The sequence below is a fragment of the Argentina silus genome (assembly GCF_951799395.1).
Source record: "Argentina silus genome assembly, chromosome: 17".
In the NCBI taxonomy this organism is placed as follows: Eukaryota; Metazoa; Chordata; class Actinopteri; order Argentiniformes; family Argentinidae; genus Argentina; species Argentina silus.
Genome location: NC_139671.1, coordinates 18,424,391 through 18,436,890, shown reverse-complemented (window position 1 = coordinate 18,436,890; position 12,500 = coordinate 18,424,391). Strand labels below are relative to the sequence as shown.

The 12,500-nt window shown below is 47.1% G+C and overlaps 1 protein-coding gene across 1 annotated transcript in view; it reads right to left on the bottom strand.

Moving 5' to 3' along the window:
• Positions 1–12,500, bottom strand: part of nbas (NBAS subunit of NRZ tethering complex) — a 138,181-nt gene that overhangs the window by 4,791 nt on the left and 120,890 nt on the right. Inside the window, 3 exon segments of the mRNA XM_083689392.1 lie at positions 6,129–6,260; positions 7,469–7,616; positions 12,206–12,345. Of these exon segments, the coding sequence (XP_083545518.1) occupies positions 6,129–6,260; positions 7,469–7,616; positions 12,206–12,345 (420 nt within the window).

Genomic DNA, 12,500 nt, shown 5'->3' with positions numbered 1-12,500 from the left:
ACACACACACAGAGAGAGAGAACTGAAGAGTGAAAGAGAATGTAATTAATCTGTTGCTTTGACCTTCCCAACACACTCCAGAGGTTTGTCTCCTGGTGGACAGGATGTCAGAGTGATGGGACAATGCAGAGCCTACAAACAGACACACACACACACACACACACACGCACGCACACACCATAAAGAAAGAACTGATTTATATGCACAGATTACTTGGACTGCGTATTCGCTTCAGGTACGCCCTTAAGCGTTTGTGAGTGTTTGTGCGTTTGTCGCATTTCTATATTAGTATGGAAGAGAAAGGGTGTGTTTGTGTGTGAATAGAAAAGTGTCTTTGTATGTGTCACATGTATGTGAGTGTTTGTGCGAGTTTGTATGTGGCTGTATGTTTGTGTGCGTGTGTGTCGGTATGTATGTATGTATCTAAGTGTGTGTGTATGTGTGTACAGTATGTGTGTATGTCTGTGTGGGTATGTACACTCACTGAGCACTTTATGAGGAACACCTGTACACCTTTTCTTGGCACACTTTGGGCCCGTTAATACCAATCAATCATCTCTTGAATGCCACAGCCTATTTGAGTATTGTTGCTGACCATGTGCATCCCTTCATGGCCACAATTTACCCATCTTCTAATGGCTACTTCCAGCATGATAATGCACCATGTCACAAAGCAAAAGTCGTCTCAAACTGGTTTCATGAACATGACAATGAGTTCAGTGTTCTTCAGCGGCCTTCCCAGTCACCGGATCTGAATCCAATAGAACACCTTTGGGATGTGGTAGAACGGGAGATTCACAGCTTGAAAGTGCACCTGAAAAATCTGCAGGAATTGCGTGATGCAATCATGTCATCATGTACCAGAATATCAATATTTGAGACCACAGGGCCCTACCCAGTATTAGTATAGTGTTCTAATAAAGGGAGGCCCTACCCAGTATTAGTATAGTGTTCTAATAAAGGGAGGCCCTACCCAGTATTAGTATAGTGTTCCTAATAAAGGGAGGCCCTACCCAGTATTAGTATAGTGTTCTAATAAAGGGAGGCCCTACCCAGTATTAGTATAGTGTTCCTAATAAAGGGAGGCCCTACCCAGTATTAGTATAGTGTTCTAATAAAGGGAGGCCCTACCCAGTATTAGTATAGTGTTCCTAATAAAGTGCCCAGTGAGTGTATATGTATGTGTGTCAGTATGTACATGTGTGTGTGTGTGTGTGTATGCGTGTGTGTGTGTGTGTGTGTGTATGCGTGTGTGTGTGTGTGTGTGTGTGTGTGGGTGTGTGTATGTATCTACCACACCGTGAGCAGCTGACAGCTCATTTGTTTCTGTGGAGCATCTCTATATCCTATTAGCCATGCTGGTGTTAACCCCTGACTCCCTGACCACTTCACATACAGCCAGACATCTTCACTGAGGAGAGGAGAGGAGAGGAGGGGAGAAGAGAGGAGAGGGGAGAGGAGAGGAGAGGAGAGGAGAGGGGAGAGGAGGAGAGGAGAGGAGAGGAGAGGGGAGGAGAGGAGAAGAGAGGAGAGGAGAGGAGAGGGGAGGGGAGGAGAGGAGAGGGGAGGAGAGGAGAAGAGAGGAGGGAGGGAGGGGTGGGAGAAGAGAGGAGAGGAGGGAGGGAGGGGCAACGGCAGCCCATCTATCATACTCTACACCTAGCTGTCATCACCCCCCCCCCCCCCCCCCCATCTCAGCCTCAATAACACATACAGTGGGGGAAATAATTATTTGATCCCCTGCTGATTTTGTTAGTTTGCCCGATTACAAAGAAATGAGCGGTCTATAATTTTTATGGTACTTTTATTTTAACAAATAGACACAGAATATCAAAAAAAAAAGTCCAGAAAAACATATTATATAAAGTTATAAATGCATTTGCATTTGATCGAAGGAAATAAGTATTTGATCCCCAAGCAAAACATGACTTAGTACTTGGTGGAGAAACCCTTGCTGGCAAGCACAGAAGTCAGACGTTTCTTATAGTTGGTCACCAGGTTTGCACACATCTCAGGAGGGATTTTGGTCCACTCCTCTTTACAGATCCTCTCCAAATCCTGAAGGTTTCAAGGCTTTTGCTTGGCAACTCGAAGCTTCAGCTCCCTCCACAAATTTTCTATAGGATTAAGGTCTGGAGACTAGCTAGGCCACTCCATGACCTTAGTGTGCTTCTTCTTGAGCCACTCCTTTGTTGCCTTGGCTGTATGTTTTGGGTCATTGTCATGCTGGAAGACCCATCCACGACCCATCCTCAGTGCTCTGGCTGAGGGAAGGAGGTTCTCGTCCAAGATCTTACGGTACATGGCCCCGTCCATTGGCCCCTCAATGCAGTGAAGTCGTCCTGTACCCTTAGCAGAGAAACAACCCCAAAGCATAATGTTTCCACCTCCGTGTTTGACGGTGGGGATGGTGTTCTTGGGATTGTAGCATTCAGCATTTCTCTCCCTCCAAACACGAAGAGTCGAATTTATGCCAAAGAGTTCAATTTTGGTCTCATCTGACCACATCACCTTCTCCCAAGCCTTCTCTGAATCATTTAGGTGTTCATTGGCAAACTTCAGATGGGCCTGTACATGTGCCTTCTTGAGCAGGGGGACCTTGCGGGCACTGCAGGATTTCAATCCGTTATGGTGTAGTGTGTTACCAATGGTTTTCTTGGTGACTGTGGTCCCAGCTGCCTTGAGATCATTACCAAGCTCCTCCCGTGTAGTTCTGGGCTGATCCCTCACCCTTCTCATGATCATCCTTACCCCACAAGGCAAGATCTTGCATGGAGCTCCAGGCCGAGGGCGATTGATGGTTATTTTGTATTTCTTCCATTTTCTAATAATTGCACCAACAGTTGTCTCCTTCTCTCCAAGCTTCTTGCTGATGGTCTTGTAGCCCATTCCAGCCTTGTGCAGGTCTACAACTCTTACCCTGATGTACTTTAAATGTTCTTTGGTCTTGCCCATGGTGGTGGAGAGGTTGGAATGGAAGAGATTGATTCTATTGACAGGTGTCTTTTATACCCATAACATGCAGAGATTAGGAGTACTTTCTTAAAGTGACAGGAGTAATCTGTGTGCCTCATGGGCATATAACCGGTCTGTATGAGCCAGAATTCTTGCTGGTTTGTAGGGGATCAAATACTTATTTCCTTCGATCAAATGCAAATCAATTGATAACTTTATATAATGTGTTGACTTCTTTGTTGATATTCTGTCTCTATTTGTTAAAATAAAAGTACCATAAAAATTATAGACCGCTCATTTCTTTGTAATCGGGCAAACTAACAAAATCAGCAGGGGATCAAATAATTATTTCCCCCACTGTATGCTCCTGTGCTCAACGATTAACCTACCTCTCTCTCAGACCTACCCTACTTCTTCTTTATCATCCCCCGTTCACACCTCTCTCTCTCTCTCTCTCTCCCTCCCCCTCCTCTCCTCTCTCTTGTCCCCCTATTACCCACCCAACAGGAAGGATCAGCCTGTGATAATGAGCTAATCACGGCCCATGCCAAAACAAAAAAATACAACAACAAAAATAAATTACTTTTTCCTCTCTCCTTCTCATCTTCAATCTCTTATACTGATTTCATGTTACGGGCTCCATAAGACTTGTTTTAATTAAAAAAAAAATCTAAAAAAAAATCTTCACACCCAAGCAGAGGTAATATATTATTATTTCTAATCTCAGGGTGATTACAACAATGGTTGTCCCATTACACCCAGCCAAAGGAAATCAATTAGAAATGCCGGGGTGACGCGATGTGAAAACATGGGTGACAGGGGTGTCGCGGCGGGCACAGACCATTGGTTTGTACAGCGCTGACAACGCTGACAACACCGGGGGCGGAGGGGGAGGAAACGCCATGCTGTCATTCACGGGGATGGAGTGGTGGGAGGGGGGGGGGAGGCGGGAAAAAGCCTGGCAACGGTGAAAATGACGGTTTCGGTTTATTTTGGATCGTCCCCTGTCGATGATCAAAGTATCAGCAAACTGGAAACCGGTGAGTCTGTTGATGTGCAGCACCTTGCTAGGGTTGTGGTTAGGGTTAGAGAGTAAGGGTTAGGGTTAGAGTAAGGGTTAGGTTTAAGGTTAGGGTTAGGTTTTGGGGTAAGTTCAGGGTTAGGATAAGGGTTAAGGTTAGGGTTAGGGGATATTTGTCTGCAACTAGGGCCAAAATGCAGCTGCCAGTTTTATCATCATTGCATTGGCTACCAGTCAAACCGCGCACAGACGTCAAGGTCTTGCTTTTAACACCTAAAGCTCTGAACGGTCTCACTCCTGATTACCAAGCAGATCTGATCAACTCCAACCAACCCACTCTCACCCTCAGATCTAAAGATGCGGGATAGCTTGTCGTCCCCCGCGTCGAACAGAACACAGCCAGAGGCAGGTTGTTATTATGGAGCACCACATCTGCTGAATAGCCTGCCTGCCCTTGTTAGGGGGATTGGAGACTGGTAACTCTTTTAAGTCTAACCTCAAGGCCCACCTTTTCAGATCTAGTTGCCCGTAGCAACGATCTCCATGATTTTATTTACGTGGCATGTTTCGTTAATATGTTTTGGTTTTATATGATGTACAGTGTGTTGAGACCTCGGTGAGAAGGCGCTTTAAAACGACATAAAGTTGAAACATTTCAGAAAAAAACAAAAAAAAACAACAGGAAATGACTTCCAGGACACCACTTCCAGCAGAGTACGCCACTCCAGAGGTAGATTAAAAACGGATCTCACATCAGATGGGCAAATCTCAGGTCTCACCTCAACCAATCACGAGGCAAACAGCAAAGTTGACTTTAGATTATCCACTAAGTACTGTCAAAGGTCTGCCTGAGCCAGCCGGCTGCAGATCCCCCAGTCAGCTCCATAACAGGAATCTCATTATGCCCTATTGTTTGGAGGGTTGAGGTGATTTGTATAGTAGATCAGCTAATCTGAGCACGCACACACACACACACACACACACACACACACACACACACACACACACACACACACACACACACACACACACACACACACACTTAGAGAACCAGCAGAGAGCTACAGTATAGTGTAGAGGGCTTGAGTCTCTTTGATTATGGCATTGAACATAGGATAGAGGTGTCCAGGGGCAGCAGATGTCCTTCAAGTCAGTAATGTTAATGTATTCTGTGCACACCCCCACACACACACTCACCCCCACACACACACACACACTCACACACACCGCCCCCCCCACACACACACCCACATTCAATTAATGAAATAACACAAAACTTCCGTCACAAGTCAATCCCAAACTGAACCTTTTACGTGAAAGGTTGAATTCATGTCTTTAAATGCCATCCAGTGTTATGGTAAGACACATTTCAGCCTGCCTCGGTAAGCTGATGTTATCTTTAGAGCAGTGCGGTTCAAAACACACTCTCCTGTTCCTTCGAATCTCAGGTGGCCAAGTCGAGATGAAACACACACAAGTTCCTTCTCCCTCTTTCCCCTCAGCCGCTCTCTCTCCATCTCCATTTCTCTCTCTTTCTGTCTCTCATCCTCCAGTCCTCTGCGTTCTCTCTCTTCACCTTTATCCTCTTCTCTCTGTTTTCCATCATCTCCCCTGTCTCTCTCTCTCTCTCTCCCTCCCTCCCTCCCTCCCTCTCCTTTTCTCCACTCTGTCTCCTCTCTCACCACCAGTCTATTATCTCCTCTCCTCAGTCACCCCCTGCTTCCCCTCTCCTCCCTCTCATCTCCCTCTCTCTCTCTCTCTCTCTCTTTCTCTCTCTCTGTGTGTGATAAAGGAATCACGTCGCTCAGGTGCAGAGATAAGGGCTTTAGCTTCATTAAATGGAGCACTCTCTTAAGAGATGCTGTTTATCTGATCTGGGAACAGTCAGAAGGTCTACTGGGTTTAAGGGAGCCTAACTCTGACACCACTGTGTATCTGATCTAGGAACAGAAGGTCTACTGGGTTTAAGGGAGCCTAACTCAGACACCGCTGTGTATCTGATCTGGGAACAGTCAGAAGGTCAACTGGGTTTAAGGGAGCCTAACTCAGACACCGCTGTGTATCTGATCTAGGAACAGTCAGAACGTCTGCTGGGTTTGAAGGAGGACTTAGAGAGTTAGTGTTTGTGGTGGCAGGGTCATAGACAGCCTACCTCAGTGATGCTGTTGATCTGATCTAGGGTCAGTTGGAGCAGCTGTGGGTCTCCACACTCAGTCATCAGTTTAAGGGCAGGGAGCTGGAGCCCTGGCTGGTCTAGGAGCAGCGTGGAGATGTGTCTGATGCACTAGAGAGGGAGGGAGGGAGGGAGGGAGGGAGGGAGGGAGGGAGAGGGTGAGCAAATTACATACAGTGTAGGTTAAAAGGAAGCATGCACAAACGCACACAGGCGCACACAGACACACACACCCACCCACCCACCCACCCACCCACCCTTTTTAAGATGATCTAAAGACCGAGCAACACACACATACTGAGCAACACACAAACTCACAAGCACACACACACACATGCATGCACACGCACACACACACGCACGTATACATACACACACACACACACGCGCACACACACACACACGCACGCACATATACATACACACACGTACATACACACACACACACACACACACACACGCACGCACGCACATATACATACACACACGTACATACACACACACACACACACACACACACACACACACACACACACACACACACACACACACACACACACACACACACACACACACACATACACACACGGTGAGCGGTGGCGATAATATATGGATTTCACAATGCAATCTGACTCTCCCATGCACCAGCGGTTTCATTCCAGCAGATTTAAATTAAAGCTGTTCAGAGGAGTAAAAGGCCTTCCTCCCACGCTAATATCAGACAGCCAGCACTATCCACACAGAATAGCATTACCGCTAAACTAATATCACAGTCAGCTACCGCTATACACACACAGAGAATAGCATTAAGATCACACACTTCCCTAGCGCTCTGTAGCATGAATAGCATCGGGCTACGCTAATATCAAAGGAAGCTAACGCTACATAGAAAAGATCTAAGAGTCGGTAATGCTAAAGCGCTAAGGACAAAGAGTAGCTTCAGGGTTACATACATTACAGGGAGTTGAGGCTGTAGAGTGGGTAGTGGCAGAGTAAAGTGGGTCTGAATGGGAATAAGTAGGGCCTCATATTTCAAGTACAAATCCTGTGGCTGATCTGATAGCAGTGCATAAGCACGTGCACACTCACATATACTGTACACACCCACACCCACACCCACACCCAGACACAGACACAGACACAGACACAGTCACAGTCACAGTCACAGTCACAGACACAGTCACAGACACAGTCACACACACACACACACACACACACACACACACACACACACACACACACACACACACAGACAGACAGACAGAGACACAGTCACACAGACACACAGACACACAGACACACAGACACACAGACGTTACCTGGACAGCTAGCTTGTGTTTGGTGGGGTAGAGGGAACGGCACATGGCCAAGACCTCCTGACCTAGGTCCAGGTTGACCTCTGACCCCGAGCAGTGGGAGAGCAGGGCCGAGGTTAGCACTACCCAGGGGTTACCCTCCGAGTCCGCCCTGAGGAGAGAGACCAGGGTCGTCAGAGAGAATGTGTGTGTGTGTATAGTGTTTGTGTGAGTGTGTGTGAGAGAGAGTGAGAGAGAGAGAGGGAGAGAGAGAAAGAGAGGGAGAGAGTGAGAGAGAAAGATAGAGAGAGAGAGAGAGACACAGAGAGAGAGGGTGAGAGTGAGAGAGAGAGAAAGAGAATATACATCCACGAAAAGGACACAAATTGTTAAAAACTGCTTCATATCGGAGGAGTGAACACCACACATGCCCAGTAGGGTAAACCAGCTGGCTAGCTGCAATACGCTACTTTTCATCCTCACTGTCAAACTGAGTAGATACCGCACCCTCAACCTCCGACCTCACAAACCTCAACTTCAATGACGGAACTCCGAAAATCGCTGGAAAGAAACAGCGAGGGCCATGCTGCATGATGGGAGCCCACACCACACGGCTGTTATTGGAGCGGGAACTGAAGAAGCACATTTTGGGCATCTCAGTATTCCCCCCCAAAAAAAATCTCTTGGAAAATAGATAGAAAATAGCCACTCTCGAGGTTTGCATTGAGAAGTTTGAAATCTGCATCTAGTCAGTTCATTACAGCAGACCCTGTTGAAGCGCGCGGGAGAGAAGGAAGAGGAGAGACGAGACTGGAGGACTGGGTTAAAGGGTTAACGAGGACAGGAGGGACGCTACGTCTTAGCGAGGAGGAGAGACATGTGAATACAATACCCCGCAGTGTTAATTATTAAGGTATGTCAGTGTGTATCTGCGTGCTGACACACACACACACACACACACACACACACTCACACACACACTCACACTCACACACACACACACACACACACACACACACACACACACACACACACACACACACACACACACACACACTGAATGTGAGGAGACAGCTGCCAGTAGTGAGTAGCGTCAGGTTGCTAATGTAGCCCCCGCAGAGCCAAGGCCCATGCTACCGCTACCAGAGCAAGACATCGTCTACTGCTAAACTACGCTAATTTGAATAGTCAATACAAGTGGGTAGGTACTGTGTCTCTTTAAAGGGACGGTCCACCCAAAAATCTACATTTGTCAAACACTTTGTACAGCTCATTAGTTCTAAGTTTAAATTGTTTACATCCAAAGGGAGAGGGAGAGAGAGAGAGCGAGAGAGAGAGTCCAAACCAACTATTGAGTAGACCTAGTCTAATTCCACCTTTCCCAAATTAGGTGGTGTCTGTCTTAAGCTTAAGCTGGGGAGGTGTGTGTCAGAGTTGTGTTTCCCATTGAAAACCAATTAGCAAAGCTCAGGCAGTGGGTGTGGGTGTGAGTCATGCTAGCGAACGTTAGCTGGAGCCACTTTCCCAGGGTAATGGCTCTTGGTAGGATTTTGGATCGGGAGCACAGAGTACGGCGTTCATGTGAAATTAATTTCCATGCGAAACCGTTCTTGACTTACATAACATGACAAAGCTAATCTCATCTCTTCGCTAGGCGCTAACGCTCGGCGCCATATAAAACCATTACAATGATGCTCCCTTCTGTCAGCCGTAGCCGCTAATGCACACCCGAACACATCCCATTAGGCCTCTTCCAGCGTTCGGTTGGGGATCAAACACACACTTGCGGGCGCGAGCGCGGCTGTAAATATTTATGCAGGGAAAGCAGATGAAAACGACGGCTACGGTCACATTAAACCCACGTCTGAACACAAACCCCCCCACGCACACACACACACACACACACACACACACACACACACACACACACACACACACACACACACACACACACACACACACACACACACACACACACACACACACACAGAAACCCCCGCCGTTCTCTGTCCTGATAATGAGAGTTGGAGGAGTGCCGCATGTTTCCAGCGACGGGTAAAAACACGCACACGCACACACACGCGCGCGCACACGCACACACAACGCTATCAAGACGCTAACTCTGTACGTTGTAATCCGATCACGTCATTTACATGACAAGCGTCGCGGGAAGGAACAAGAAGAGGATGAAAACCGAGAGCATCAGGAATGAAAGAGAGGAGAACAAAAGCACGTCTGACATGATGGCGGTGATGGAGGTGGCTCTTTTGTTTCCTCCTTGTTTCTCTCCTTGTTTGTTTCTTCGGTTTTCAGGCAAGACGAGGCTAGACGGTGGGTGTTACAGAACGACAACAAGCCAAAGGGAGAGAGAGAGGGGGGGGGGGAGAGAGAGAGAGAGAGAGAGAGACAGAGAGTGTCATTAAAGACGTTGACATGTTCAAAGGGTGCTGGGTACAGCCGACCTGTTCCAATGATGGACTACTTGACAGTCACGCTCTCTAGAATAAAGACCGGGCCTTTGAAAGCCTGGGAGGAGCCGGGCGAGAGAGCCCGGCCGTGCGAGTATGAGTACGTGTGTGTGTGCGTGCGTGTGGAGAGAGAGAGAGAGAAAGAAAGGGGAGAGAGAGAGAGGAGAGAGAGAAATTCTAAGCTCTTTTTTTTCTTCGTGTCAATGTTTTGTTGTTTCCATGTGCGTACACGAGACCAAAAATACTGTTACGTAGGCTAAGTGGCCCTCCTTGCCAGCTGAGTCCCTCAGTGCCTCCTGCCACGGGGCACGGGCAGAGCAGTTCCACTGCTGGCATCTCCTGCTGGCTCTTTACTGTTTCCTGTGCTAGCAAGAATGGTACTGGCATGACGCACAGGGAGTGAATGTGTTTGTGTGTGTGTGTGTGTGTGTGTGTGTGTGTGTGTGTGTGTGTGGGTGTGTTTGTTCCACGAGTTATGCATCGTGACTCAGAACTCACATTAGACACACAATTATATCCTGTAACATACTCACATATCCCAATCCCAGCGGGGGTTAATCTCCTACTCTCCCCATTGTTTCTCTGTCAGCTCTGCAGTGCCATGACATCTCAACTCTCTCTCTCTCTCTCTCTCCCTCTCTCCCTCTCTCTCTCAAACTTCTAAAATGGTTCAGTGCCACCCTTTCTCTAAATCTTTCCTCCACTCACTTCTGAAATGCTTCAGTAGATCCCGTTCTCTAAATCTTTCCTTCTCTCTCTCATTTTTTTCTTTCTTTCGCTGCCTCTCTCTCTTTCTAAAATCCTTTTCTCTCTCAGTACTCGATCCTCTCCTTCTTATTCTTGCTGTCTCTCTCTGTCTCCGTACCTCTGACGATTTCCTGACAGTCTCTCTCTCTCTCTCTCTATTACCTCTCTCTCTCTCTATTACCTCTCTCTCTGTTTCTCTCTCTCTCTCTATTACCTCTCTCTCTGTTTCTCTCTCTCTCTCTATTACCTCTCTCTCTGTTTCTCTCTCTCTCTCTCTCTATTACCTCTCTCTGTCTGTTTCTCTCTCTCTCTCCTCCATCTCTACACCTTTCCCTTCCTCCTCTTCTCTCTCTCTCTAAACCGTCTCTCTCACCATTCTCCGTGCCCCTTTTAAACTTCTCTAATTCCTCTTCTCCTCTCCTCATCCCTCTCTCTCTCCCTTCATCACTCCTTCTCTCTCCCAAACTTTGTTCATTCTCAAACTTTCTCTCTCGCCAAAACAAGCTACAATCAGTCCCTATACAGGTAACAAACAACAACACACACACACACACACACACACACACACACACACAATAACCAATCATTCTCTCCATTCAGACGCTCAGCTCTGGTGGAACTATTGACGCAGTGTGTGTATATGTGTTTGTATATGTGTGTGTGTGTGTGTGTGCGTGCGTGCGTGCATGTAGAAATCTACCTTGATTTGCTTATTGAAACACTCATGTATTTAGATTGTAGTTGTTTGACAAACCCCACAATGGCATAATCGCAGGCATTCACAAGGCCCTCGTGAAGTGTGTGCCGTTTTATAAATGAGAACACGAACCAGCAATCACGTATCATACATTAAACATCTGTGTGTTTTACATAATGTTAACATTGCTAAGCGATCTGGGCGCTGCAAAAACAGGTGGGAATATACTGACTAAAAAAAAAGAGAGAGAGAGAAAAAGGGATGGAGGAAGAAAACTAAGCGGGGGAGGGAGGAGGGGGAGTCGCCACGGGGTCGTCGCTTTTAAGTTTCTGCTTTTGAGTTGCATTGTGGGACACAGGAAGCACCAGCCGGTTGCCATGACGAGAGTCGGTCATCTCGACAGTTATTCAACGGGTGAGCTGGATTTCATCACATCGTACGCGAAGGAGCAACGTTTTAAATCCGAAGCGTTACGAATCGCGTCCTGCCTTTGAATTCTTTTCATTTCAATTTGAACGGACACAATTAGTCCCGGAGTCTTGGAGGAAATGAAAGGAGTTAAATGCGATGGTATAAAATGACCATGTTCCTACATCCATGTAGAAGTATTATTGACAAAACAGGTGGTCTTGGGGCGCTCAGTGGCGTAGCACACTTAGGCGCATACCGTATCATCGCAAGGTCGCTGGTTCGATTCCGGCCATTGACATATCCTGCATGTCATCCCTCCTCTCTCTCTCTCACCCATCCTTCCTGTCAATCTCTACTATCTATATCCCAATAAAGCAGAAATGGCCTAAAAATATGTAAAAAAAACAAAAAAAAAACAACAACAACTGGTGGTCTTACATGTCCTCCCTCATCATGGGTGGCCACGCCTGTAGGAGGAGCATAAGCAGCTGAAACTCCTCCCACTTCCGGCTGGCCTGCAGAAGCTCCAGGAAGAGAGAGTTCCTCTTCTCCTCATCCTCGATGTCCTCCATCTCCACCTAAGAGAGGGAGGGAGGGAGAGAGGGAGGGAAGGAGAGAGAAAGGGGTAGAGAGAGAGGATACAGGTTAAAGGTAGCACACAAACAGTCATATCAACAAAAATAATATTGTACATGTTGTCCTATGATGAATATCTAACGACATGAGCAGAGAG